This window comes from Delphinapterus leucas, chromosome 13, assembly GCF_059928025.1.
Source record: "Delphinapterus leucas isolate spDelLeu-1000000601 "Yukka" chromosome 13, BTC_Dleu_Yukka2, whole genome shotgun sequence".
NCBI lineage: Eukaryota > Metazoa > Chordata > Mammalia > Artiodactyla > Monodontidae > Delphinapterus > Delphinapterus leucas.
This window is the reverse complement of record NC_143141.1, coordinates 8,895,704-8,923,579: the sequence shown is the minus strand read 5'-3', so window position 1 is coordinate 8,923,579 and position 27,876 is coordinate 8,895,704. Positions and strand designations below refer to the sequence as shown.

General features: G+C 47.2%; 1 protein-coding gene across 6 annotated transcripts in view; it reads left to right on the top strand.

Moving 5' to 3' along the window:
- CNGA3 (cyclic nucleotide gated channel subunit alpha 3) overlaps nucleotides 1-27,876 on the top strand; it is a 109,697-nt gene that overhangs the window by 58,945 nt on the left and 22,876 nt on the right. For all 6 annotated transcript variants that reach the window (XM_089922700.1, XM_089922703.1, XM_089922701.1 and 3 more), the window contains 5 exons: nucleotides 1,910-1,963; nucleotides 7,270-7,332; nucleotides 8,655-8,762; nucleotides 9,558-9,664; nucleotides 12,847-27,876. The exon at nucleotides 12,847-27,876 is cut by the window's right edge and continues 22,876 nt beyond it. In XM_089922700.1, the coding sequence (XP_089778826.1) occupies nucleotides 1,910-1,963; nucleotides 7,270-7,332; nucleotides 8,655-8,762; nucleotides 9,558-9,664; nucleotides 12,847-14,237 (1,723 nt within the window). In that variant the 3' untranslated portion in view covers nucleotides 14,238-27,876. The remainder of the gene's footprint in view (nucleotides 1-1,909; nucleotides 1,964-7,269; nucleotides 7,333-8,654; nucleotides 8,763-9,557; nucleotides 9,665-12,846) is intronic.

Sequence of the window (27,876 nt, the reverse complement as noted above, 5' to 3'; positions counted from 1 at the left end):
GCCCACATGCTGTTCGCTACTGAGCCAGAAAGACAGGACGGCTGGCAGCTAAGGACGAAGGGAGGGTGGAGGAGGAGGAAAGAGTCGGGGAGGAAAGGAGGTTTGCTAGCAAGCCAGCCAGGCTGGTTCAGTTCCTTTTAGGCAAGCAAAGACTTCCTTGGCTTAATTGATCAAACTTCTTCTCCACAACTTTAGACTCATGGAGATGAACATTAGACTCTGCCCATTTCCCTATGTGACCAGATTAACGGAGGGTTGACCCCATCAGAACCAAGCCCCAATGCCTGGTCACTTGCTGGAAGGTTCAGAGTGGGCAGGTGAATGCATAGGTGCAGGATGGGAGCAGATCAATCAGGGAGGCTTCCTGGGGGAAGAAGACTTTGAATTTTCAAGGCCAAGTCCCATCAGCAAAGCAAAGTGTATGCAGAGGTGGGTCTTAGTTTTCCTGTGGGTTTGGCCCGATGAGATTATGGCAGATCATGGTGCAGCTCACGGGCAACTGCACCCCAGAGAGCTAAACTTTCCTCTATAATCTCCCAGTTTTGATTCCCCAGGGGAATTTTAGATGATCTGAACCAATCCTGAAACAAGCAGTTAGAGCCACATCCTGGATGGGGAGAGGGAGGCTTGGGAGGGATGAGCAGAAGTACCAAAAAGGCATTTGGCTGGATGTTCAACATCATAGAACAGGTGCCCTGAGAGTCAGGCTGGAGTGTCACCAGCGCCTGGCTCTGGGCCCTGGGGTCTCCTGTCCTGTGAATGGTCTGCAGTCACCACAGACAGGCAAGCTGCCCTCTAGCCCTGTGAGGCCAGGCTGGCTTTCTAAAACCAGCTGTCAAAGATGCGAACTGGCAGGTGAGCTCAGGGAGATCACGCCTTTTCCTAAAGAACATCACCAAGTACTGCCCAATCCAGCTTTCAGTAAACATGCTTGGTTGTGAAACCAGCCCTTACCTTCTACCAGATTCTCACATAGATCTGGGATGGCAGGCCCTGGAGTTCTAAGATGAATGTGGGGCAGGGGAAGGGGGAGGATGGGCTGAAACCTGGGGCAGCTCTGCCCAGAGTCCTTTTTTTTTTTTTTAATTAATTAATTAATTTATTTTTGGCTGTGTTGGGTCTTCGTTGCTGCACGTGGGCTTTCTCTAGTTGCGGCAAGCGGGGGCCACTCTTAATCGCGGTGCGCGGGCCTCTCACTATTGGAGCCTCTCTTGTTGCGGAGCACAAGCTCCAGACGCGCAGGCTCAGTAGTTGTGGCTCACGGGCCTAGTTGCTCTGCGGCATGTGGGATCTTCCCAGACTAAGGCTTGAACCCGTGTCCCCTGCATTGGCAGGCAGATTCCCAACCACTGCGCCACCAGGGAAACCCAAGAGTCCATTTTTTGTCCTGAGAACTGGAAGCGGGCCCTGTGATGGGGTTTCCAAGGGAAGGGCCCTGTGACAGCCATGTCTCTGCAGAGGGGGCAGCAAGTTGCTGCTGCTGCTAACGATGTCCATTCTGGTCCAAGGAGCTTGGCCTGTTCACCCAGGAGCACCCAAGGGCAGGCGCCATGCCGGGTGGTCTCTGTGCTCCCCCCCTCCATAGTGCCTGGCCCACTGCCTGGCACATGCTAAAACTGGAGGACATTGAGAGGAATCGAGGCTAGGATGCTGGATGGGATTCAAAGAGTTAATCCTCAGTTATTCAGAAGCCTCAATTTACCCAGGTGTTCATCCTCTCCCGTTCACCAACACTAGTCACGAAACAATGTCTGTCCCTGACAATAACAATTCCCTCTGTTCAAGCTGTGTGGAAAGGCCCGTGAGACAGGGGATGGGAGTCCCAGAATAACTGCCTGGGGGCAAGGGGTCCCCAGCAATTGGACTTGATTTCAGATTCCCATGCTGTGCTCTCTTTACCTCCCCGCAGTGACTGGCCCCTGGCCAGAAGCAACACCAATGCCTGCAACAACTCAGAGAAGGAGTGAGTACCTCTGCCCCCTCCCACCCCCTGCGGCCAACCCCCTCCCTGTAGACACCCCAGCTTTGTACTGCTACCTCCCCCAAACCCCACCAGACCATTCTAGGGTCCTGCTCCTTCCATTGGAAACCCATCCCTGTGGACAAATGGGGAGAGGGACCTGGTCTGTGTGACTTCTTTGGGCAGGTCCTTTTATCTCTGTGTCTCTCATTGTTCTCATCTAGAAAGCGAAGGGGTTGGCTCGGTAAACATTTTCAGTGCTAACACCTCTGTTGCTATGTATCTGAAGGTGCAAAGCTGGAGTCCCTTTACAGAGCAGTGGATAAATCTCCTTCATGATGAGAATGCACTTTCCATTCTACATCCTCAGGCTCCTGTGTGCCGGTGAAGTGCCCTTGTCTTCAAGCCAATTCAGGCCAATTTGGAGGGCATGATCGGGACAGTGGAAAGAGGAGATTTAAATAGTTCCAGAGATTAGCCTCTTGAAACCGTGACCCACCGTAATTCCTTCCTGCCACCCGATGCTGAGCGGGCAGAGCGGTTTGATGTGTGACTCTGGCAACATCACCCAAGAGCCCAAGCAGACAGTGTGCGTATGTGTGTGACCGTGTTTGTGTGTGAACACATGTGTGTGTGTGTGTGTGTGTGTGTGTCCCGCTCTCCAGCCTTCCTTTTTAGAACACCGTGGAGGTAGGAGCGGAGGGGGGTCTCAGCTGGAGCTTAGGGGAAAACCATCCGTGTCAGCCAAGAAATGCCAATTCCTTGACTTCCAGCCGACTGAGAACTGTGCCGAGGCTTTTTCTTGTTATTTTCCTTTGTTCTTCTGATAGAACTTCTTTCCATTTCCCCTCCGTGAACCTTAGTTGCATTTGGGGGCTTTTTTGTTTGTTTTTTAAATGTATTTTTTAAATTGAAGTGAGTTTACAATGTTGTGTTAGTTTCTGGAATACAGCAAAGTGATTCAGTTACACATACGTATATTCTTTTTCAGATTCTTTCCATTGTGGTTTATCACAGGATATTGAATCTAGTTCCCTGTGCTCTACAGAAGGACGTTGTTGTTTATCCATCCTATATAGAATAGTTTGCATCTGCTAATCCCAAACTCCCAGTTGATCCCTGCCCCATCCTCTCCCCCTTAGTTGCATTTTGTTTACATAACTTGGGACATGAAATCCAGAGACTCAAATGCCAACAGTCAAGAAAAATGAAATGATTTAATCTGCAAAATGATAGCTACTGTGATATGTGTTTGATGCCCTTGGAAACCTGGTGTTGAGTCCCGCAGTCAGGCAAAGGCTCAGGGCACCAGAAACCATAGGTAGAGGTCTTGTGGGTGGGTCTCCAGGCTTCTCCATCCTGGGGCTGGGATGTGGGCAAGGATGGTGTGGATGCCGTCAGCTACATCAGGCTCTTATAAATCTTTTCAGATGGGCTCGTATCGTGGGTCCACACTGCAGCCAAGGACCGAAGGACCGAATTGGGGGCTGCCCCCAAATGGAGCCACCTGGGTACAAAGATACAGAAGTAATTCTTATGGACACCTTCCCCCATTCTTCCACCACATTTCTAGCATTTTCACTTAGTCCCATGGGTTCTGAAAGTTTCTTTCTCCCGATCAATCTGTTCTCAGCCAAAACCAGCCTCGTTTTGTAGCTCTGTGTAGGTCCCCTGGGGCAGTGCTGGGTGGATTCCGGGACACAGCTGGATGGCACGGGGTCTTCCCTAGGCCCTCAGCAGGTTGGTAGCCAGAGGAAAGTCCAAAGCTTGTAACCCGGGGCCACAAATCCTGAACAAGGGTGGCAGAGCCTGGTGTAATTAAACTCCCAGCAGGGCTAAGTGTGCCCGATAAGCTTGTGGGCAGCGCCCTCTGCTGGTGACTTGACATTAAGACTTCAGCTGCAGAAAAACCAGTAGCTTCAAGAGAACAGAGGATGGGTGAGTGTCCTTGCTCTTCTCATTTAAAGATTCTAACAACTTTTGTTCTTAGTTTATTAATATGCTCATTGTCAAAAACTTGAAAACACAGAAAAGCACCCACGAGCATACACCCATAAAAAAGTACACTTTACGTTAGCAGTTGAACCCCATTATCAGAGACAACCCCTCTTCACATGTTGGCAAATATCCCTCCAAGTTTTCTCTAGGCGTATATATTGAATAGATAGATACGTGGATACATAGATACACAGATACATAGACAGATGCAATATGTTTAATATATGTACTGGTTAAGTGCATTTGCATCCCAACTCAACCACCTAAGAGCTTTGTGACCTTGAGCAAGTTACCTGACCTCTCTGTGCCTCAGTTTCTGGACTTGTGAAATAGGGATTGTAACTGGCGTCTTACAGAGTTGTGTTAAGACTGTTCTAATACATGTGAAGTGCCGAGTACATAGTAAATGATCAATCAATATTGACTACTGTGGGAAGCAGAGTAATTTCACTACCACAACCTCACCAAAAGTGTTTCCATCCTAACCCCTGGAACCTGCGAGTAGATTATTTTACATGACAAAGGAGACTTTGCAAATGTGATTGAATTTAAGGACCTGCAGATGGAGAGATTATTCTGGATTATCCAGGTGGGCCCAATGTAATCACATGAGTTCTTAAAAGCAGAAGCGGGAGGTAGGAGAGTGAGTCAGAGATATGAGATGGAAGGAGGAGAGATTCGCAGTGTGAGCGGGACCGTCCTGTCATTGCTGGCTTTGAAGATGGAGGAAGCGGGGAGGGAGGCCTGAGCCACGGATGCAGCAGCCTCCAAAAGCCAGGGATAGCCCTCCACCTACAGCCAGCAGGAGAACAGGAACCTTGGTCCTGAGCTTCAAGGAGCTGGATTCTACCTGCAATCCCGGTGAGCAGGAAACAGATTCTCTCCAGAGCCTCCAAAAAGGAACACAGCCTGAGGGCACCTTGATTTTCATCCAGTCAGATTATACGACTTCTTCCAATCTCCAGAACTGTAAGAGAATGAATTTGGGTTGTTCTAAGATACTACACTTGTGGTAATTTGTTATGGCAACAGTAGAAAATCAATAACACAGCTTTCGATCCCAGAAGTGGAGTGCTGCTGTAACAAATACCTAAAATGTGGAAGTGGCTTCAGAATTGACCCTAGGTAGGATCTAGAAGAATTTTAAGGAGCATGTTTTTGTTAAAAAAAGCCTAGATTGCTTTGAACAGGTTGTTAAAAGAAATATGAATGTTAAAGACTCTACCAGTAGCACAGGGAGATCAGCTCGATGCCTTGTGACGACCTAGAGGGGTGGAATAGGGAGGGTGGGAGGGAGGGGATATGGGGATATATGTATATATATATATATATATATATATAGCTGATTCACTTTGTTGTACAGCAGAAACTAACACACCATTGTAAAGCAATTCTACTCCAATAAAGATATAAAAAAGTGGGGAACAATCATCAGAAAAAAAACTATAGCAGTGAGGGTTCAGAAGGAAAAATGGGGAGCATTCCAGAGAAAAACCTAAGCTGCCTACGTACTTAATACCTAAATGGTCGAAACAGACTATTAGTAGAAACCTGGACTTTAGGGGTGCTGCTGGTGAGGGCTCATAAGGACGTGAGGAGCAGGCTTTTAGAACCTGAAGGAAAGGGGATTCATGTTGTTTAGTGGCAAAAAGCTGAGCGGGATTATGTCCCACAAGTATGGGGGAAGCAGAATTCGTATGCAATGAGCTTGAATATTTAGCTGAGGACATTTCTAAGCTAAGGTACTGAGGGTGCAGCCTGGTTTATTCTTGCTGTTGATGGTAAAACTTAAGAAAGAAATTGAGGGAAGAACTGATAAACGAAAAGGAAACAAGACTTGATGACTTGGGAAGTTCTCAGCCTGCTCAGATGGCAAAAGAGAATAAGTTTTAAAAAGTCACTGTCAGGAAAGCATGCCTTCAGGAAAAAGCCGAGGATGCGGCTGAACTTTTGCTAATAACTCGAAGATCAAAAGCTCTGAGTATTCAGTCACATAAAAGACCCTCTGAAGAGACCGAGGGTGTGAACCACGGCTCATCTCAACAGAAGCCAAAAATAGAGAAGAGATTTCTCAGAAAGATCTGTGGATGAGCCTCTGTCTAGTGGAGTGGATCCCTCTGGTATACATGACCCATTAAGGTCTAGAAGATTTTATGGCAGCAGAAACGCTGCCAGCTTGGAGCTGAAGGATAGAAACAGTATCCTGTTCTGTGGTTGAATTCTGTGGTTGAAGAATTTCCTCTGTTGTATGATCAGATTGTTTGTGCTGTGACTTAGAAATAATGGTGGTGATGATTCTTCTGTATGCATGTTTGCACACACCTTTGATTATTTCCTGGGGAAGTGCTGTGTAAAGTGCATTGGTCCTTTTCAACGAGTGTTTAATTAGCAGACACTTATTTCTCAGCCCTTCCTTCCTCCAGGGGAAGGAACAGGGGAATCAGAAGGGCCTGCGGGTGATTCCGGGGGTGCCCTGAGGCAGGCAGGGTCTTTTACCCTCCACCTTTGTTTCCTCGGCTGTTCAGTGGGCAATAATGTGTGCCTTGCAGGACTACTCTAACTGTTAATAGGTAACCCTTGTAACTGTGTCCGGCCCATGAAGGACGTGCAATAAAGAAGGGGAAGCAGAGTAAAGCTGTGCGTTGAGGAAACATCTGCCCTTACAGGCCCTTCCTGCCGATGCAGACAGGAGGGCGAGGCCCCACCTGCAACGCCACATCCAGCAAAGTCTGGGAGCGTCTGAGCGTGGCTGCATTTGCCTCAGACGACTTGAAGACTTGCTGCTGCCCAGCACACCTGTGCCTGCCTAAGGGTCTTGCTTCCTTTCTGTCCCCTGGCTTTCCCATCAAGGGCCAGGTTTTCATGTGACCCCAGAACAACGGAAAAGCCACCCCCTTTCCTCAGAACAAAGAGCGTTCCATGTGACTCCCAAAACTCTTGAGTGGCTTTTCCACCCTAAAGGTGTGGATTTGGGTTTATTTCCCATTACCTCAAAAGTTTCCAGTCTCAAGCTGCTTGTGACTTTCTAGGGACTCACGGAAATAGGTCAGAAATTGTAGAATATTAGACTGAACCACTGTGTACATTTCAATGTATACAATGGATACTTCAGTGGAGGTGGTACCCTCCCCCTTCAGGAATAATAATAATGATATTATTCATGAAATCAACAACCTCATTTCATCCCAGTGTGCTAGAAAGATTGGTTTCCTGCACCACGCCCTCTCCCCCGTGTCACTGTGGCCTACCCTCTCCCCGTGGTAATGACCTTGGTATATGAAAATTGCTAAATGTCACCCTGTGTCATCCAGTGACAAGGCGAAAAAGGAGAAAGAAAAAAAGGAAGAGAAAAAGGAAAACCCAAAAAAGGAGGAGTAAGTACTGAGAGAAACTGCCCCCAAAGAGGGGGTTTCATCGTCACAGCAGGCCTGGTTCCACACCACCCGGCCCTGGCCCTGGCCCTGGGGAGGAGAGAGACGCAGTCAGGCCTTAGGGTCAGCCCTGGAGAGAGGGCTGCTTAGGGCTACAGAAAAGGAGTTGGTCTCAGGCAGGGATCAGGCCTGCTGAGATCACGTGAGGGTCTCGTTCTGCAGGGAAAGTCGGGGAGCCCAAAGGGGGGCTTGTAGGTAGGCAGGTTTGCCTACAGCCTCAGGTGAGCAGTTCGGGGCTTCCCTGGGAGCCTGCTCCGGTGCCCTCCCCTTGGGCATTCTGTTTGCCCACGAGGTGGCCGTCCACACAGTGGAGTACGCGGAGCCCTTTTCCTGGGTACTAGAAAACACTATATTCACAAACTTTAATCCAAGCCCAGTGCCAACGAGCGTTGGGCACGTCCAAAGCCCAGCCAATCAGCAGCTGACCTCGGACTTGCTGAGTTGAGGTGAAAACAGGCAACTCAGGGTCTCCTCTGGGGCACGGGAGCAGCTCTGCAGGCCTAGGCGGGCATGGGGGGCAGATGGGGTGGGGGAGGAGACGCGTGGACCCAAAGAAAGATCTCCAGTACCGCCTATAAATTCCAATCCTCCGAAAATCCTGAAAATAAACACCGAAAGCACCCTAAGCTATTTCTTCCATTCAGTGTTGGCTGACATACCTCGATGGTTCCCAGGCTGGTGGTTTTGGCGGAGAGGCAGGAAATGTCTTTAGAACATCTGCACGATTGCAGTTAGTGAGGTGGAGAGAGCACATTCCCAAGGGAGAGCTCTGGGCTCCCAAGCTCCCAAGTTCAGTCCAGAGAGGAGCTGTCTCAGAACCACCCAGGACAGTGATTAAATGCACATTTCCAGACCCCAGTCCTGGAGGGGTCTGGCTGGGCCTGGGAGTCGGCATTTTCACAGAGCTCCCCGAGACGGTTCCAACATCACTGTGCTCCATTTTCCTTCTCGGCACCCTGAAGGCTATGGATGATACCCCAGGACATGGGAATGTCATCGCTGTAGTTTTGTAGTCACCGGTGGCTTCCCGGGGTGCCGAGCTGGGAGAAGGCCTTCGGAGTCTGCCCTGCTCCCAGCCTGGGTGGGGGCACCCATATAGGGACACCCATGTGACCCCCCTGGGACTGACAGCACCCTATCTGGGAAGCCATCTCCAGCTGAAGCCCGCAGTTGCCCTGGGGTCTCTAAGCTAGGCCGGGTCTCTATGCCTTTCCAAAGCTGTGGTCTTCTAACGCACTGCGCTGCTTGTGTGTCGGTGTTTCCAGAAAGAAGAAGGACACCACCGTGGTGGACCCCTCCAACAACATGTACTATCACTGGCTGACCATCATCGCCGTGCCCATCTTCTACAACTGGTGTCTGCTCGTTTGCAGGTAGGGGCGTGGGGCGGGGCCTCAACACAGAGCTCTGAGTCCCTGGCAGCCACCACCCAGCTGCATGTGCCTCAGTTCCTCCTGGGTTCCCTGAAGCGCTGGTGGAGGCCTGGCTTTGAGATCAAAACCATGGTCCTGGCACCTTGGAGCCTCCTTGACGGAGTCGCAGGAGGAAGATGCAAGGGCGAGCCGTTGCTCTTCTGAGGGGAAGTGGGAGGGGCTGGGTCACTCCTGAGCTGACCTGCAGGACAGGGATGCAGGCGCCAGGCGAAGTTCTCAGGCTGTCGGCTGTGGGCCTTGGGTTTTCTGAGCCGGTTGGGATGCAGGGTGAGCTGCTGCTCTTGTGAGGGCGGCCGGGGCCTCGGGGTGCTCCCAAACTGCTAATTTGTGGGGATGGATATGGCTTGTTCTGTTGTCAATCTCTCAGAAATTGTTATATCTTTGTTGGCATTTAAAATGGCCCCAGAAAGGGCAAGTTCTCAGCCCCTTCGTCTGAGGCCTGGATAAACTGCTCCCCGGCCAGGGGAGGGGAGCAGTCTTGTCGCTACTGCTGCAAGGCAATGGGGCCCACTCTTTGGGGTCAGTCCCAGCTCTTCTTAGGAGCTCGGTGACCTTGAGACAGAAAAGCTTCTGAGAGCCTGGGTCCCCTCATCGGGGCTGGGACGCTGATGCTGGGGTGCAACCCTGTGGGCTGGGCTGTTAGCGGGATGAGCTGACCCCAGGTTTGTAGCACAGAGCTGCTACCCGCCTTGCTCCCTCCCCCCTACACACCTGCCCCTTCTCACACTTGTTTAGGGCCTGTTTTGATGAGCTTCAGTCTGAGCACCTGATGCTTTGGCTGGTCCTGGACTGCTCAGCCGACTTCCTCTATGGCTTCGATGTGCTAGTCCGAGCCCGGACAGGTGAGTGGGCCCAGGCCCGCAGACCCCACAGCGTGATTCGGGGGCCACCTGGGGGCTACGGGGCAGGTCCAGGGAGATCCAGAATGGTAGCCCTTGGAGTTCCTCTTCTCAGGCAGTGAGAGGAGCCAGGGCATGTTACCCCATGGCTTTTAGAGGAGGTGTAATATACTACATGTATATAAGTTTCAGAACTAAAACCTAAAACAGGGCCTAGAGGGATATGACTTCCTTCAGATTAAGACAGGCTGGGACCTGGGACCCTCTACCAGAGTGCTTGCACTTGCCGCTAGACAAACATCTCCTCTAGCGACAGGACACAAAGAATCTGTAAAGGACTAAAAATAACTACGTGCATGTGCAGACCACCTAAGCCCCCCTCCAGCCCAACCCACCAATCCACCCCCATATCCTTTAAGGGACAAGCTCGCCCCCACCCCTCAGGGAACAAGCAAGGCCACCTGTTACTGTTTTCGCTCCCTTGTGCTGCAGCATGAGTCCCAATAAAGGCCTGAATTCCTCATCTGGACTCTTATCAGTTTCTGTTGATTAAAGAGTCCAAGGACACCAGTCGGTAACAAGATCACCTCTAGTTGTGAGTGGGGGCTAAAGCCCCACCCATGCCTCAGTCTCCAAGCTGTGCCTCCTTGGGCCTCCTTTTTCTGATTTGCACAAAGGCATCACATAAGCTGGTGGAGGCCCTGCTTACCATTTCCAAGATTTTTAAACTAAAAACTGTGCCATGGTTGTGGATGTAAAAACCACTGGATCACAGCAAAACCTCAGGGTGGCTTCATGGTGTACAGAGCATTCCGAGCACGTCTTGTTTTCTCATGAGAACTGCTGCAGAAGACAAGAAGTGTAGGCATGATTATCTCCATCTTACTGCTTTAGAAACTGGGGCCCAGAGATGCTGAGTGGCCAGCCTAAAGGCCACAGGCACCACCCAGCAGGCCAGATGGGTGCCCCCCCTTCTCCAGAATTAGTGCCCTGCATCATAACTTAGAAGATCTCAAGAACACAGCTTGAGGCTTGCCTGGGTGACTTGGCCAGTCCTGGTGGCCTGCCACTCCATGGTTACACGAGCCTATGGAGATGCAAGAGCCCTGTGGGTGGCTGACTCGTTGGGGGGACTCCCTGCATCAATCAGGCTTCGGTGGGACAGGCAGCCCTCACCCAGACATTGACCCCACCCCTTTTTGTGCTTGGTACTGTCCTTGGCAATCTAAGATTCAGCAGAAGGCTGGGAGAGAGAGGGGGACAGGTAGGCACAGACACCAAGAGGCCATGGAGAAAAAATCGTCAGAATTGAGACAAGATTATTAAGGAGGTGTTGAGGAGTCCCAAGGCGCACGAGTGCAATGTAATGATCTAGGCACTCAATAAACACGAGTGTAACCAAACAAATAGGGGATGGGGAGCTGTGAAGCCAGGTGTCCCTAACGTGACAACAAACTTGATGTTTGCTTATCACAGAGGGGGCGATCCTACCTCGGTCTAGCCCTCAAAGTGTGGCCCTGGACCAGCAGCATCACCTGAAAGTTGTTAGAGATGCCCCAGACCTATGGGACCAAACTCTGGGGGCAGGTCCAGCTCTGTGACTTGCAGAGCCCTTGGTGTGTTGCTGTTGCTCACCCAGATCTAAAAAGCATTTGTTACATTAGTCTCTCTACTCTTTTGCATGTTTGAAAATGAAAGAAAGAAAGGAAGAAAGAGGGAGGGAGGGAAAGGAAGGGAGAGAGGGACGAAGGGAGACGGCAGGTCATGGCCTATGTGGTGGATTTCACCAGTAATAACGCTTCACGACTCCCAAGGTCCAGCCCATCTCCAGACCAGGGTGGGTCCCAGGCTTCATGTGTTTTCAGAGCCCCTTGGGTGACAGTAATGTGCAACCAGGAAGGAGAACCACTGTGTTCCTGGGCAAGGTTTTAAAAAGATAGGTTGCGGGACTTCCCTGGTGGCACAGTGGTTAAGAGTCCGCCTGCCAGTGCAGGGGACACGGGTTCGAGCCCTGGTCCGGGAAGATCACACATGCCGCGGAGCAATTAAGCCCGTGCGCCACAACGACTGAGCCTGCGCTCCAGAGCCTGTGAGCCACAACTACTGAGCCTGCGTGCTGCAACTACTGAAGTCTGCGCGCCTAGAGCCCGTGCTCCACAACAAGAGAAGCCACCGCAATGAGAAGCCCACGCACCGCAGCAAAGACCCAATGCAACCATAAATAAATAAATAAATAAATAGTTAAAAAAATAAAAAGACGGGTCATACGCCATCAGTGACTTGTAAAGTCAGTTTGCTAGGCCATGACCAGTGTTTTCAATTTTTTTTCATAAATTTATTTATTTTTGGCTGCGTTCAGTCTTCATTGCTATGCGCAGGCTTTGTCTAGTTGCATCGAGCGGGGGCTACTCTTCGTTGCGGTGCATGGGCTTCTCACTGCGGTGGCTTCTCACGTTGCGGAGCGTGAGCTCTAGGCGTGCAGGCTTCAGTAGCTGTGGCTCACAGGCTCTAGAGCTCAGGCTCAGTAGTCGTGGCGCAGGCTCAGTAGTTGTGGCGCACGGGCTTAGTTGCTCCGTGGCATGTGGGATCTTCCCGGACCAGGACTCGAACTCATGTCCCTTGCATTGACAGGCAGATTCTTAACAACTGCACAACCAGGGAAGCCCTCAAATTTTTTATTGTTAATATTTTCAAACATATACAAAACTGAGACAGTAGTGTTATGAATCCCCACATATGCTTACCCAGCTCCAAATGTTATCAACATTTTGCTTATCTTTTTTCATTTATCCTCCCACTCCCTGTTCTTGGATGGAGTTTTTTAAGGCAAATCTCAGACAGTAACCACGTTAGCATGTAACCTTAACTAGGGTCCCGTTTTTTAAGTATAACTTCCATTTATCTCTGAAAATTTAATAAGCATTCCTTACTACCATCAAATACCCAATCCACATTCAAATTTACCTAACTGATCTAGGTTTTTAATTGAATAAAATAGATCAGATCGTTGAATAGAAAATACCGGAGTGCATTTCCTGTAGTAATGGTATGTGTGGTTTGTGGAAGTTGTTTCTTTTATCTATGTATAACCACGTTTTGTGTGGTCTTGAGGTGAGATACCTTTCTGCGGGCCATGGTCATAAAAAGGCCTCTTTGATGCCCACGTGATCTATCTTCTTCATCAGGCTTCCTGGAGCAAGGCTTGTTGGTCACGGATGCCAACCGGCTGTGGAAGCACTACACAAAGACCTTGCACTTCAAGCTGGACATGTTGTCCCTGGTCCCCACGGACCTGGCTTATTTTAAGCTGGGCATGAACTACCCAGAGCTGAGGTTCAACCGCCTACTAAAGTTGGCCCGGCTCTTCGAGTTCTTTGACCGCACAGAGACGAGGACCAACTACCCCAACATGTTCAGGATTGGGAACTTGGTCTTGTACATCCTCATCATCGTCCACTGGAATGCCTGCCTCTACTTTGCCATTTCCAAGTTCATTGGTTTCGGGACCGACTCCTGGGTCTACCCAAACATCTCAAACCCAGAGTATGGGCGCCTCTCCAGGAAGTACATCTACAGCCTCTACTGGTCTACCTTGACCCTGACCACCATCGGCGAGACCCCACCCCCCGTGAAAGATGAGGAGTATCTTTTTGTGGTCCTCGACTTCCTGGTGGGTGTCCTGATTTTTGCCACCATTGTGGGCAACGTGGGCTCCATGATCTCACACATGAACGCTTCGCAGGCTGAGTTCCAGGCCAAGAGTGACTCCGTCAAGCAGTACATGCAATTCCGCAAGGTGACCAAGGACTTGGAGACACGGGTGATCCGGTGGTTCGACTACCTGTGGGCCAACAAGAAGACGGTGGATGAGAGGGAGGTGCTCAAGTGCCTCCCCGACAAGCTGAGGGCCGAGATCGCCATCAGCGTGCACCTGGACACTCTGAGGAAGGTCCGCATCTTCCAGGACTGCGAGGCGGGGCTGCTGGTGGAGCTGGTGCTGAAGCTGCGGCCTGCGGTGTTCAGCCCCGGGGATTATATCTGCAAGAAGGGGGACATAGGGAGGGAGATGTACATCATCAAGGAGGGCAAGCTGGCTGTGGTGGCCGAGGATGGGGTCACCCAGTTCGTGGTCCTCAGCGATGGGAGCTACTTTGGCGAGATCAGCATCTTGAACATCAAGGGGAGCAAGTCGGGGAACCGCAGGACGGCCAACATCAGGAGCCTCGGTTACTCGGACCTGTTCTGCCTCTCCAGGGACGATCTGATGGAGGCGCTCACCGAATACCCTGAGGCCAAGAAGGCGCTGGAGGAGAAGGGGCGGCAGATCCTGATGAAGGACAACCTGATCGACGAGGAACTGGCCAAGGCCGGGGCGGACCCCCAGGGCATCGAGGAGAAAGTGGAGCATCTGGAGTCCTCCCTGGACACCCTGCAGACCAGGTTTGCACGGCTCCTGGCTGAGTACAGTGCCACCCAGATGAAAGTGAAACAGCGGCTCAGCCAACTGGAAAACCAGGTGAAGATCGGCCTCCCGCCTGACGGGGATGCTCCACAAACAGAGGCCAAACAACAGTGAAGACGCAGATGTCTGTCTCCCGCTTCCCAGAGCCAGCTGTCAGTGTGATGCTGCACGGCGTGGGACTTGGCCAGGGCTGAATTCCAGCTTTCCTTACCCTTTGCGAGCTGCGTGGCCTCGGTTTCCTCATCTAGAAAGCGGGACTCTTGCCATCTGCCCCAGTTAAGTGGCAGGTTGCTGTGAGCTCACAAGAAGCACTGCATGCAGCCGGGCTTTGTAAAGAGTGGGGCGCCCCCTGCTCAAGAGTACGAGAGTGTGAGCACAGAGCTCTTTTAATTTTTATCCACAGAGAATTTTTAGACTTGTGAACTTCATTTTTTTTTTTTTATAAGTGGAAGATGATTTAGTCACCCACCCGCTTCTGCCCCTCACTTCACCCCCTTTTGCTGAGGGGGATGTAACAGAATCTGAAGTACATGTGGTAACTCAAATTCAATACACGAGACGGTTTGGGGCTTGTTTCTGACTCTGGTATATCCTCGTGTGCTCTTTGGGATGCTAGAAACCCTGGCCATTGGTGCTGCAACAAGCACAAGGGATAAAGCCAGGTCGCCCCAGTTGAGGTCACTTCGAGTCTGAGAAGCAAATCCAGGCTCCCTGCCATCCAGCTGCTGTGAAACCGGAATCTGTTTCATAGAAAAGAGCATCTCCGTTAGGGAAAGAGACATCTCCTAACTCGCCAGCGGGGTTCAAAGACAACCTCTCTCCTGGTACCTGAGTCAGGGTTCTGGGGCAGCCTGTTCTGACTTGGTGGGGAGACTTATGTGGAGGGGAAAGGTTCCCAGGTTGGAGGCTGGAATGGGGTCCTAAGCCAAACAAGCTGACCACTAGGACTTTTAGGAGATGAGACCCTTAGGCCATGTCTTTGCAAACTGCTCCTTGACCCCTGAAGAGGAAGCCTTGCTCTCCCTTGGAATTACATCCTGAGGCAAAGCTCTTAGCTGAAAATGTGCAGAGTGTAGAACCTAGCTCTTTTTGTCTAATCCAGTAAATAGTATTGCATTAACATTTTATATAAGATATCTCTAGATTTGGGTTCTATGTTTGTGAATTATTACCTTAATGGTCCATCCTTTGCTTAATACACATTGTAAATTACCCAAAGACGAGTCACTCTCCTGATGCAGAGAAGCCGTATATGTAGGTTTTCCTGATCCTCTTTTCCATCAACCTCTCTGTCTCTGTCTCCCCTTCTTCTTCCTTCTTTCTATTCTCTTCCTTCTCCTCTTCTTTCTTCCTGTTCTCTCTTGTTCTCGGACAAGATGCCCCATTTGCTTTGAAGTCTCTGTGGTCCACTGTTATATAATCCATATTCTACATAACTCGGCCCTAATGTAGTTCATCCAAAAGGTGCTGCCTTTTCAAGTATGTATTTTGGATTTACATGGGTCTCTTCTGGTTTTTACTATGGACCATTTGACCATTTTAACTTTCTAAAAGGAATTTCAAAGGCCTATTAAAGGAAAGTGTGATCCAAGCTCATATCAACAGCAAAATGTAACTAGCAACGTGTTATCAAAATGCATATATTTTAAAAAGCCTTTTGACTATTAATTTTGCCTACATTCATGTTTGCACAGGAAAAATAGAGACCTGGATTTTAAAAATACTGGATGACTCCTGCTTCATAGTTTGTTATAAGGGAAGATTCAGTCCTGGGGTATGTTTCTAGGGCAATGAGCCCGGCTTCCCCAAAAGAACGGGCGCTGGTGAACAGGGACAGCACATGCTCGATGTGAAGGGGATAAGTACAAAAGCAGGTAAGAAAATGCAACCGAAGCGGCAGCGTTTGTCAGAGTGAGTGATTCAAAGCATTCAGATATATAAGAAGTGTATCCCAAGCAGGATGCTAAGATTCCTGGCATCACTTGTCCCGGGTCACCATGGGGGTTGGTCAGGCAGTTCAGGAAGGCATGGATGGACAGGAAGCTGGGTAAGCGTTTCCCCAGCTTTGTCCTGTGCTTATACCCAAGGAGTTTGGGTGGCAAGTTAGAATATGGGCCTTGGGGAATCAGGACTGCTGTCGTTCAAGTCACAGCCCTGCCCCTTGGGCAGGTTATTTTGCCTCACTAGGCCTCGCTTTCCCCACCTGAAAAATGGGAACCATATTGCCTACCTCACAGAGTTGTGGTGAATAAACTTTAAAATAACACAGTATAACGGGGACGGCCCGCTCAACTTCTTGGGTGCACAAAAAGTCACGTTATCGTCCTAGAGAAATAAATGAATACAATTTCATCTAGTTAAGATGAAAAGATTGTGCCAAGATTGTTGGGAAGTTGGGTCTCGGGTTGTTTTCAGGACTGCCGTTCACTGTCTTGGAACCGGAGACAGGGTTTGTGGTCTCCCAGCCATTGTGCTGCCCCTGAAGGCCGTTCTTCCCTCTGTACTGGGTTCAGCCATGGGGATCCATGCTGGGAGATAGCTTCTCTTCGTGCCTTTTGTGGGAATCTAAGCTCATTGAGGTCTGTGTGTGTGTGTGTCTGTCTGTTTGTCTCAAAAGAGAGAGTCTCTGAAACAAAGAAAGCAAATGTTGGTGGGCACCCCTCAAGGTATGGACTGATGCAGGATCCCTGGCAGAACCCTGGGGAGGTGAGAGGTGGCAGGACCTCAGATGAGCGGGCTGGAGCTTTTTGGCTCTGGGGAAACCAGCCTGGTAAAGAGTCCAATGCCTCAAGCTTGGAAAGTCCCAAAGCTTCCAGGCCTCAAGGAACCACACAGAGCTGGGCAAAGGAGATCTTGGCAGTAACAGTATAAGGAGCATCTGAAAAAATTTGTAACTCAACTGATTCAGTAAGAGAGAAGACTGCTTCATCCCCCATGAAACACTGGCCCTCAGACATATGATGCTACCAACTCCCAAAATTAAGCAGGACCAGAGACCTGCTGTAACTTTATCAAGCACACTCTGGTCCCTCTCAGACCCTTCTGCCAGGGTTCTGTCAAATAGAAGGAAGCCAAGGCAGATTCCTTCTCTGGGTCTGGGGCCATTAGTAATACCCTGAGGAAGGAGAGGTGAAATGCAAACCCTGAATGAATAAAACGGAGAAGAAAAATGCTTCTCTGAAGTGCAGGGAGTGATTTTGTTTAGTAAAGTTGAAGACTTATTCCTGTAACATAGCAACCACACTTCTGGCTCCCATACACAGGTAAGCTTTCACACATGTGTACCCAGAGACATGTACAAATGTTTATTGCAGCGTTATTTTAGTACACAAAAGAAAATAACCTAAATACCAGAATCTAAGAACACCCTTGCAGCCCACAGTTATTACAAGGGTTGGGGGGCACCCCTCTCCTTTCAATTTAAAGCCGGAAACATCCTGTGATCCCGGTCCTAAACGGGCTCCTCCTCTCCCTCCCACTTTGCACCCTCGGTCCAGCCTCTCTTCTGACATCACACACGAGCAACCCCTGTCCCTCACTGGACACTGGCCTCGCACTCAGCTGCACACAAATGCAGTCGAGGTTGGGGGAGCCTCCGAGACCCACTTCCGAACCCCTACAATGCTCCCGGAGCCCTCCAGAAAGTTTTTTTAAGTGCCAAGCAATTGCCTGGCCCCCAGGGTGGGCGCTCCCTTGCACCGCTGGGGCACAGCTGGTTCGCAGAGTGCACTGGTACAAGTCCAGGAGCCTGAAAGAACAGAAGGAGCACCCCTGGGCTTCCCAACTGTGCAGCCTCCTCTGCAGAGAAGAAAAGCAAGTGGCTTTCGGCACCTGGATTGTGGTTTTTTTCTGTCTGGTGTCTGCCCCCTGGTGGGTGAGGCTGGTCTAGAAGCTGGTGCAGGCTTCCACCGCTGGGTGGAGCTGGGTCTTGGCCCTCTGGTGGACAGGGTTGTATCTAGAGGTGGCTGTGCGCTCAGGAACTCTTCAGGCAGCCCGTCTGCTAATGGGTGGGGCTGTGTCCCTGCCTAGTTAGTTGTTTGGCCTGAGGCTTCCCAGCACTGGTGCCTGTAGGCTGTTGGGCGGGGCCAGGTCTTGGGGCTAATGAGCCAAGGTGGAAGCCCCAAGGAGCATTGTTCCCACACTAGAATGTTCCCCAATATTGCTGCCACCAGTGTCTATGTTCCCCAGGTGAGCTGCAGCCACCCCCTCCCTCAGCCTCTCTGGGGCACTCTCCAAGACCAGCAGGTAGGTCTGGCCCAGGTTCCTGTCAAATTACTGCTTTTGCTCTGGGTCCCCGTGAGCGTGAGATTTTGTGTGTACCTTTATGAATGAAGTCTCTGTTTCCCAAAGACTCCTGAAATTAAGCCCTGATGGTCTTCAAAGCCAAATCTTCTGGGGGCTCATCTTCCTGGTTCAGGACCCCCAGGCTGGGGAGCCCGAAGTGGGGCTCAGAACTCTCCTGTGGGAGAATCTCTACAATATAATTATTCTCCAGTTTGTGGGTTGCCCACCCAGGGGTATGGGACTTGATTATATCACAAGTCTGCCCCTCCTACCTGTGTTGACATGGTTCCTTCTTTATGTCTTTAGCTGTAGAAGATCTTTTCTGATAGGTTCTGGTCTTTTTTATTGATGGTTGTTCTGCAAATAGTTGTGATTTTGTTGTGCTCGTGAGAGGAGGTGAGCTCAGGGTCTTTCTACTCTGCCTTTTTGGTCATTCTCCCCTCATCCTCTCAAATCTGACCTGCACTTTGTCCCTCAACCTTGGATGTGAGCCTGGATATTCCTTGAACCTCAAAAATAGTCACGGGCCTTGAACCAAATCCTGGACTTGGACATTGGAAGTAGACCTTTGACCTTGCACCTGAACTTTGAACCTGGAACTCAGACCTAGCCCTAGACCTTGGACCTGATCTTTGGACTATACCTCAGGTCTCAACCTGGTCAAAGGCCTTGGCTACTGACCTTGTCCTTGGACTTGGACCTGAAAACCAGACACCAGACCTCAGCCATGTACTTGGATTAGTCCTGAACCTTGAATCTGGCCTTAAATCTGATCTTTAGTTATAGATCTGAACCTTGATACATGGTCCTCAAACCTGGACCCTAGACCTCAGTCCTGGACCTAGATATGACCTTCATCCTGGAACTTCATACTGAAACTTGATCTGCCCTTGAACATTGAACCTGGAGCTTGGACATGAATTTGAAATGAAACATGTGCTTGACATTATTATACTTTGGACCTAGAACCTAGAATTTGGAACTGGACTTCTAAACTTGAATGTGGGGACTTCCCTGGTGGCGCAGTGGTTAAGAATCCGCCTGCCAGTGCAGGGGACACGGGTTCGATCCCTGGTCTGGGAAGATCCCACATGCCGCAGAGCAACTAAGCCCACGTGCGCCACAGCTACTGAGCCCACATGCTGCAACTACTGAAGCCCATGCGCCTAGAGCCTGTGGTCTGCAACAAGAGAAGCCACCGCAGTGAGAAGCCCACACACTGCAACAAAGAGTAGCCCCCGCTCACCACAACTAGAGAAAGCCCGCGTGTAGAAACGAAGACCCAACGCAGCCATAAATAAATAAATAAACAAACAAACAAATAAACTTGAATGTGGACCTTTGGTTTAACCTCAGATTTGGACCTAGACCTGACCTTGTTCATAGACATGGGCCTGGACCTTAGATCTGGACGTGGATACTGAACTTGGACTTTGGACCTGCGTGAAGTCATCAGGGCTCGTGGCTGAACTGTTCTCCTATACTTTGGTAATGAACCTAGACCTGGACCTTGAACCTGCACTTGGACACTGGTCCTTCATCTTTGATCTGGATTCGTCCAGGATCTTATGGTTCACTAGACCAGCCAGTGGTGAAGACAGAAAAAAGCTAACTGATTATTCATTGCTATAATCATGCTTTCTTTATCCAACCCAATGAGAATTGTGGATTCAGTGTTGAAAATAATCAGGTATTTTAAATGTCAGTCCATTTCAAGGTCCTGGGCTCTAGGCATTGATTCCTCCCCCCGTCCTCCAACATTGTATTTTGAAAATTTTCAAACAAGCAGCAAAACAAATAATTGTGCAGTTAAACAACCATATACCCACCACCTAGATTCTACCATTTACATTTTACTGTATTTATTTTATCACTATCCATCTATCCATTCTTCTATCCATCCATTAATGCACCTAATTTTAAAATATATTTCAAAGTAAATTGCAGCTATCAGTATTCCTCCCAAATTCTTCAACATGCATATCATTAGAGTTCTGTGTTTACAGATTTTTTTTCTATTGAGGCAAAATGCATGTGTGAACTATGAAGTACACAAATATTAAGCATATGTCCTCTGAGTTTTGATAAATGTATACCCTGCAACATACCCCTATCCAGATGTAGAACATTACCAACACTCCAGAAAGTTCCTCACACTCCTTCCCAGGCAACCTCCATTCCACTCTCAGAGGCGACCACCTTTCTGAGTTGTTTCCATCAGAGATTGCTGGTTTTTAAAAAATATCTAACAAAGGTTTTATACTAACCTTTCCTGATATATGGGGCCCATGTGTCAGTGGTCATGGCTTTGAGTGGCTTTTTGTGAATGCTGATGGGAAGTGAGACACCAGGCTAGGCCAGGCCCTGATGGCTCATCGGGAGGATCTTGCATTTGCTGATGGATGACCTAGAATCCAAGAATGGGGGCTGGCTTATGACCAGAAAGTACTAATTTGCCTTGGGCCGGCATAGAACTGGGATTTCCCAGACCCAGGCTCTAATCAGTTAAGCTAATAGGAAGAGAGTTGGAGACACATGCCGTAATACTCCCTGACGCGTGGAAGGCACTTGCTTGGTGTCTGGTACAATATCAGGTGCTCTGCATTTCTTTTATATTCAACCCTTGAAGGCAAGGAGTAGAATCCCCATTCTACAGCCATGGAAACTAAAACTCAGAAAAGTTAAATATCCCACCCGGTGTCAAATCAATTGAGATAGAGAAAAAAGCACCAAATGTTGGCATTGAATTCACCCATATGCATTATCTGTGATCAGAGCATAAACATTTATTAGTATATATTTTGTGGCAAATTTTGGATTCACGATTTTTTTTCTAGCAGGATAGCATGCCTGCTAAACAAAAATGAAGGTAAATGCAGCCCAACAAAAACCTGGACTAATGAGAATTTCACATTCTCTTAATGATTTACTAGGATAATCATAGCATAGAAGATAGAAATTTATCTGAATTTAAAAATTTTTCTTTGAGCTAGTCATCGGATGAGTCTGTAGCTCAGTTGTCCTCACCCTCATCCCCACTAAGACTTCAGTATGTATTTTATAAGAAAAAGAACAAGAACATTCTTTTACCACAGTGCAGTTTTCAAAAGCAGAAAGTTTAACTACTTCCTGGTTTAATACTTTTACCTGATCTGTGATCCGTATTCACATTTCATTGAGTCCCAAGAAGCTCTCCTTTTTCCATGTCCAGGATCTAATCCAGGTCCAAATTGCATTTATTGTCACATCTCCTTAACCTCCTTTCATCTGGAACAGTTGGCTCCTCAGTCTTTTTTGGCCTTTTGCTCCTTTGACTGTGGTTTTTTAAAATAAATTTATTTATTTATTTATTTATTTTTGGCTATGTCAAGTCTTCATTGTTGTACACGGGCTTTCTCTAGTTGCAGTGAGCAGGGGCTACTCATCATTGCAGTGTGCAGGGATCTCATTGCAGTGGCTTCTCTTGTTGTGGAGCACGGGCTCTAGGCGCGCAGGCTTCAGTAGTTGTGGCTCGCAGGCTCTAGAGCGCAGGCTCAGTAGTTGTGGTGCGCGTGGGCTTAGTTGCTCCGCGGCATGTGGGATCTTCCTGGACCAGGGATCGATCCTGTGTCCCCTGCACTGGCAGGTGGATTCTTAACCACTGTGCCACCAGAGAAGTCCCTGTGCAATTTTGGGCCCTAAGATTTAAATGATTAAAGGTTGAACATCAAATTGGGCTCCAAGGAGCCAAACAATGAAAGTAAAAAGGCAAACGCTGTAAGTCACATGACTTGTTATCAGAAACCAAGAAACCATGCCATTCTTATTCAAGAGGCTTACACATTTAGCATTTTTATACATCCTGCCTGAGTCCCCCACCCCGCAACAGCTCTATCAGTGTACACGCCCACCCCCTGTCTGAAAGAGCAAATTCTCCCAGTCTTGCTGGTGGTGAGTGCGGTCAGTCTTTAATCACGCATCTCCACTCTTCATTTCTTATTTTGTGAATGATTTTTTTATTCTCTTTGTTCATTTTTCTATTGAGGTTTCATCTGATTACCTCCTACGCTAAATTCCATTCTGACAAAGATCGGGTCTTTTTTTTTTTTTTTTTTCTTATCACAGTTTACCCAGCAAAGGGCCAAGCGCAATAATAGGTGTTCTATAGTTAGGTGCTGAAAAGTTGAAGGATTGAAGCTCCTTAGGGTAAATTCCCGGAAGTGGAATTAGTGAGTCAAAGTGTAGAAATTCTCCAAAAAAGGCTTTTGATGCCCATTAAGTTGCTCCCCCAAAAGTTTACATCATTTTACAGTTTATAAGGGTAACTGTGTATTATCATGTTTTTATTCTTTATCAAGCTGATAGTTGGGAAATTATCTTATTTTAATGTGATTTATTTCACTATAACTATAAATGGATCTTTTATATAATAATTGGTTATTTATCATTCTTTTTAAACCCCTGTTTATAACTCTTCCTATATTTCTGTTTTTCTTCTCTTTCTTATTCATTTGTGAGACGGTATTAGGAAAATGAATTGGTATTCCTTTGTCAACATGTGATCCCATTTCCTCTCTGCTTAGTTCTTGTCCACAAAAGTTTCCACATTTTTATGTAGTTGAAGTTATCAGTCTTTTATTCGTTTTGGCCTTTATGTCATAGTTAAGCCTTTTCATTCGGGATATAGAAATATCCACCCATGTACACCTCTAGGATTTTATGGCTTCATTTCTTATATCTGAATTCTTTATCTATTTGGAAAGAATTCATTTTGGTAAAAGGAGTTAAATGAGGTTGAGGCCACAAAGTTCCAGAGCAAAGGTTTTGATGTAGATAAGATACACACAGTGAAGTGGGGGAATCATAGATGTAGATGTTCATGTCATGTGGACATGAACTCACACGCATAGAACAGTTCCAGCATCAGGACAGACCCCCTAGTGTCCCTTCCCAGTCTAGAACCCCCTGAAAGATAACCATTTTGATTTCTATCACTAGAGATTAGTTTTGTCTGTTCTCAGACTTCATATTATGGAATCATATCGTATTTGCTTTCTGTAGCTGACTTCTTTTGTTAAACATAAAGTTTTCAAGATTCATCCGTGATGTTATATATAGCTGTAGTCCATATTCTCATTGCTGTCCATTATTTCATTGGGTGAATAGAACATGATTTATTTATCCATGCTGGTAGTGACGGGCTTTGGGGCTGTTTCTGTTCTTGGTCATAATGAGTAAGGTTGCTATGAACGTTCTTGTGGTGGATGTATGCGTTCATTTCTGTTGGGCAAATATACCTATGGATCATATGTTTTTATCTCATGTTTTCTCACAAAGTAATGGGATGGCTCATGAAGTGAGAAGCTCCTTTCAAAAGTTCAGCTACGTTATCGCTGGTAGACTTTGACCACCACACTGTGGAGTTTCAGGATCACTCAGTACCAGGAACTCTGTTTTGGGAAGAATAAAGAATCTGTTGCTGGGAGCCGCATGGTTCTACTTCAAGGCCACTGAAAGGAGACAGCAAACAAACAGATGCCTTTGTTAAGGATTCTAATAGTTATTTCTTTGCCTATTCTGTCTACTTGCCAAAATGTAAAGATTTGACCATGTAGAAAAAGAGAAATCATGTTCCCTCTCTCCTTTCTAAAGTATAAAAAAAGTATAAAGCACATTCAATTCACTTAAAATATGAGCAACAGAAAAGGATCACAGCCAGATTCCAGGCAAAGCCATTATTAAAAGAGAGAGAGAGAGGGAATAAGATACAGTATAAGGTCTCTATATATAATGAAATCCACCAAAAAGACATGATCACAAAACAGATGTGACCTGACATTTCAAAATCAGCCCAAAGAGATTAGGAAAACGATGGACACTCTAAAGAACAATGTAAAGCAAAATCAGGATTGAAGTGATTGAGGAAAAGGGAGAGTCAAAAAGAGAGGTCATAGAACTCAGAAGAGTATTGGAAATAAAAGAAAAAAATCACTTCAAAATAAAGACTGAAGTAGAAGAAACACTGAAGCAAATAAACACAATAGATGATGAGAGAAATATCAAAGATGGAAAGGAGGAATACTTTAAAACTCAGAAGTAAATGAAAAAATTGAAAAGATTTGAAAGCGACAGATACAGAGGACAAGCAACAGAGATCTAACATGTTGGCAAAAATTTCCAGAGAAGTAAACCAAAACTCTGGAAAAGAGCCAACACTATAACTTATAATTTAAGAAAACTTTCCTAAAATAAGTCAGCTTGAACTGTATATTGAAAAAGCATCCTGCATCCTGACAAACTGACCCAAGAAGCTGGCATTGAGACATATTCTTGCAAATCTTATGGATCTTTCTTCAAAGGAAAAGAAAAAAATATTTTAGGCACTCAAGCAAAAGGACAAAATCACTTGTAAGGGGGGAAAAAACAAGGGGGACTTCTATAAAATAGCACATGGTGCTAGAAGACAATGCAGTAACACATTTAATATATTTAAAGAAAGAAAATATGAGCCACAAATTTTATATCCAGCCAAACTGACCTTGAAGTATAAAGGCCACAGATAAACAGTTAGAAACATGCAGCAACTCAGAGAATACTGTTTCAATGAGCCCTTCCTGAGTAATCTCCCCAAGTACAAGAACCTTCTGAAGATCAAAAGGTTGGGAAGATATTGGCATAAGGAGTGTCCATTGAAAAGGCTCAGAAACAATGACAATTCGGTAGTATGAGTATCCATAGAACCCAGATTGCAGTCTTTGAATACATTTTCACATTTAAGAAACCAAAATGAATCTGGACATTTTGTTTTGCCAGAAAGCAAGGGAGCTATCAAAGACTACTTATTGGGGTTACATCCACAGGACACGGGAGCCGGCCTGAATGAACTTCCAGTGGCCAAAGATGGGAGATTTGAGCATTGAAAAGAAAAGCAACTGCAGTGGTTTGAACTAAATCAAATATATATACATATATATGTATATATATATTTTTAACCTGTGAGTTGATAAGTATACTAAAAAGTAATCTATTAGTCACCATTGCAACTCGACATTCTGAAAACCGTTGAGGGGAAAGAATCAAGCACTTATCCTGATCTTCCTGTACAAACTGTATTTCAGAGCAGCCTAAACAGTTGAGGAAGGAAAGTTCTTCTTTATAGAAGAATTCCAACTAAAAAAATCACCTTATGAAATATTGGATCTAGGCACTAATATTAAATGGATGTCAAAACTGCTAGTTGAGGGCTTCCCTGGTGGCGCAGTGGTTGAGAGTCCGCCTGCCAATGCGGGGGACACAGGTTCGTGCCCCGGTCCGGGAAGATCCCACATGCCGCAGAGCGGCTGGGCCCATGAGCCATGGCCGCTGAGCCTGCGCGTCCGGAGCCTGTGCTCCGCAATGGGAGAGGCCACAACAGTGAGAGGCCCACACACCGCAAAAAAAAAAAAACAAACAAACCCAAAAAAACTGCTAGTTGAAAAGTTGATGGGGAAACTTATTGTGGATCAGACTGACAAATCTGAACTCAGTGACCCCCTTTAACGTCACTACAGGTGGATGAATCAAGCATTATGGGCCCCCTCACTTACGTAATAAAAAGGACACACCACCAGTTATGAAATGTTTTCACCAAAAGTGAAAGGAAGGAAGCAAAGGAAGGAGAAGGGAGGTAAGGAGGGAGAAGGAAGAAAGGAAGGAAAGCGCTTCCTCCCTATTACCTCAGCCCCTGATTTATGACAGTCTTTACGGAAAAGATGGCCTTGGAGATGTTCCAGAGCCTCAAGCTCTACACCTGGATCAGATGAGTGTGAACAGCAATGTTACAGCGATGAGGACAATCGGAGAGAGGCCTGGTAGGTACAGGAGAGCTTTCTGCCATGTACTTACCACCACCAGGCTGTTCTCCTGAAGCAGTGAGCAGAAAGCAGCCTTCCAGAAAGCCTGTTCAGGGATTCTCAAAACCATTTTCTCATGGAATGTGTGTGTGAGCTATGCTAGTACTTTGCTCTGAAATTTAGAAAGGGCAGTCTTTTGCCAATCAACAGAAAACAGTAATGGCCTTATCTTTTCATTTTCCTCCTTAAGGTTTGCTGAAACTTTTGCTCCCCGGTACTATTTGTGCTATTAGCAGACAAAATGCATTAACTATTAGCAAATCGTATTAAGATAACCCTAGCTGCTGTGATAAATGAACTCCCAAAGGTTTGTAGCTTGATGCAGTACAAGTTTCTTACTCTGCAACAGGGCAATGTGGGTGCTCCTGGCTGGCAGGGATCCAGGCGCTGTCTGTTTTGGGGGTGTGCCCTCCCTTTGGGTCTCAAAGCTCTGAAGCCTGCAGATGGGGGGCAAGGGAGTTAGGGAAGGCACCCCTGCTTTCATAATCACCTCAGCCTAGAAGAGATGTACATCACTTCTCTTGGCAAAAATTTATCATGTCTAGACACACAGGAATACAGGGAGGGGAGTGAAAATTATGGTCCTTGACTAGGCAGCCCCTTCCTGGTGACAACTCTACACTCTGGAAGGGAGCACAGTCTTTTAATAGACCTACAGTTGTCCATGCAAACTAAAATTAGCAGAAAAATCCTTCAGAATTCACCAGCTTCCTTCAGAAGCTCACCAGCTTCCTTTTATGTCCTCATACTTGCTCTTGAATTTGATGTATTTCATATACATATAATAGAGTCAGTCCTATTCTCTGATGACTAAACATGCCAGGGAAACAGGATCACCCTTTATATAAAGGCTGGGTAAGGAAAAAATCAAGTGTAGCCAAAATTACCCTAGGAAATGTTTCAAATTGCCCTCTGTGTACAGTCTAGGATTGTGTTAGGTCCAACATGCCTGTATTCCTTTCAGTGGAGCAGATTGCTCACTCTTTGGCTGGGAGCCAAAGGAAGGCATTGGCTTGCTTTTAGTGACTATATTCAGGACTGCCACATATGGTTGCTCTAGTTGTGTACTGCTCAAAAGTGCCCCTTCTAAAGAGGCATCCTGCCTTGTTAGCATCACAGATTTTTGTATTTTTTATGACATTTCCAGCAGATGGCAGTAGAGGGTCCTTTTTTTTTTTTTAATAGGAGTATAGTTGATTTACAATGTTGTGTTAGTTTCAGGTGTACAGCAAAGTGAATCAGTTATACATACACATATAGCGACTCTCTTTTAGATTCTTTTCTCATATAGGTCTTTACAGAGTATTGAGTAGAGTTCCCTGTGCCATACAGTAGGTCCTTCTTAGTTATCTATTTTATATATAGAGGGGGTCTTGTTTTAATATGACAAGTATAGTATGACAGTTCTCTAACGGGGTAGGTAAAGAGTCTTGTCTGGACAGGGCAGCTGTATATCTCTCCCTTCCGTATAACGGAGAGACGTGAGTTCTTAATGGAGTCATTTTTTGACTCCCACAAGGGTGTTGGAGCATACTTGCAGTGATGATTTACTGGATTCATTTCTGAGTTCTTTTGTATATATTTATATACAAAATCAG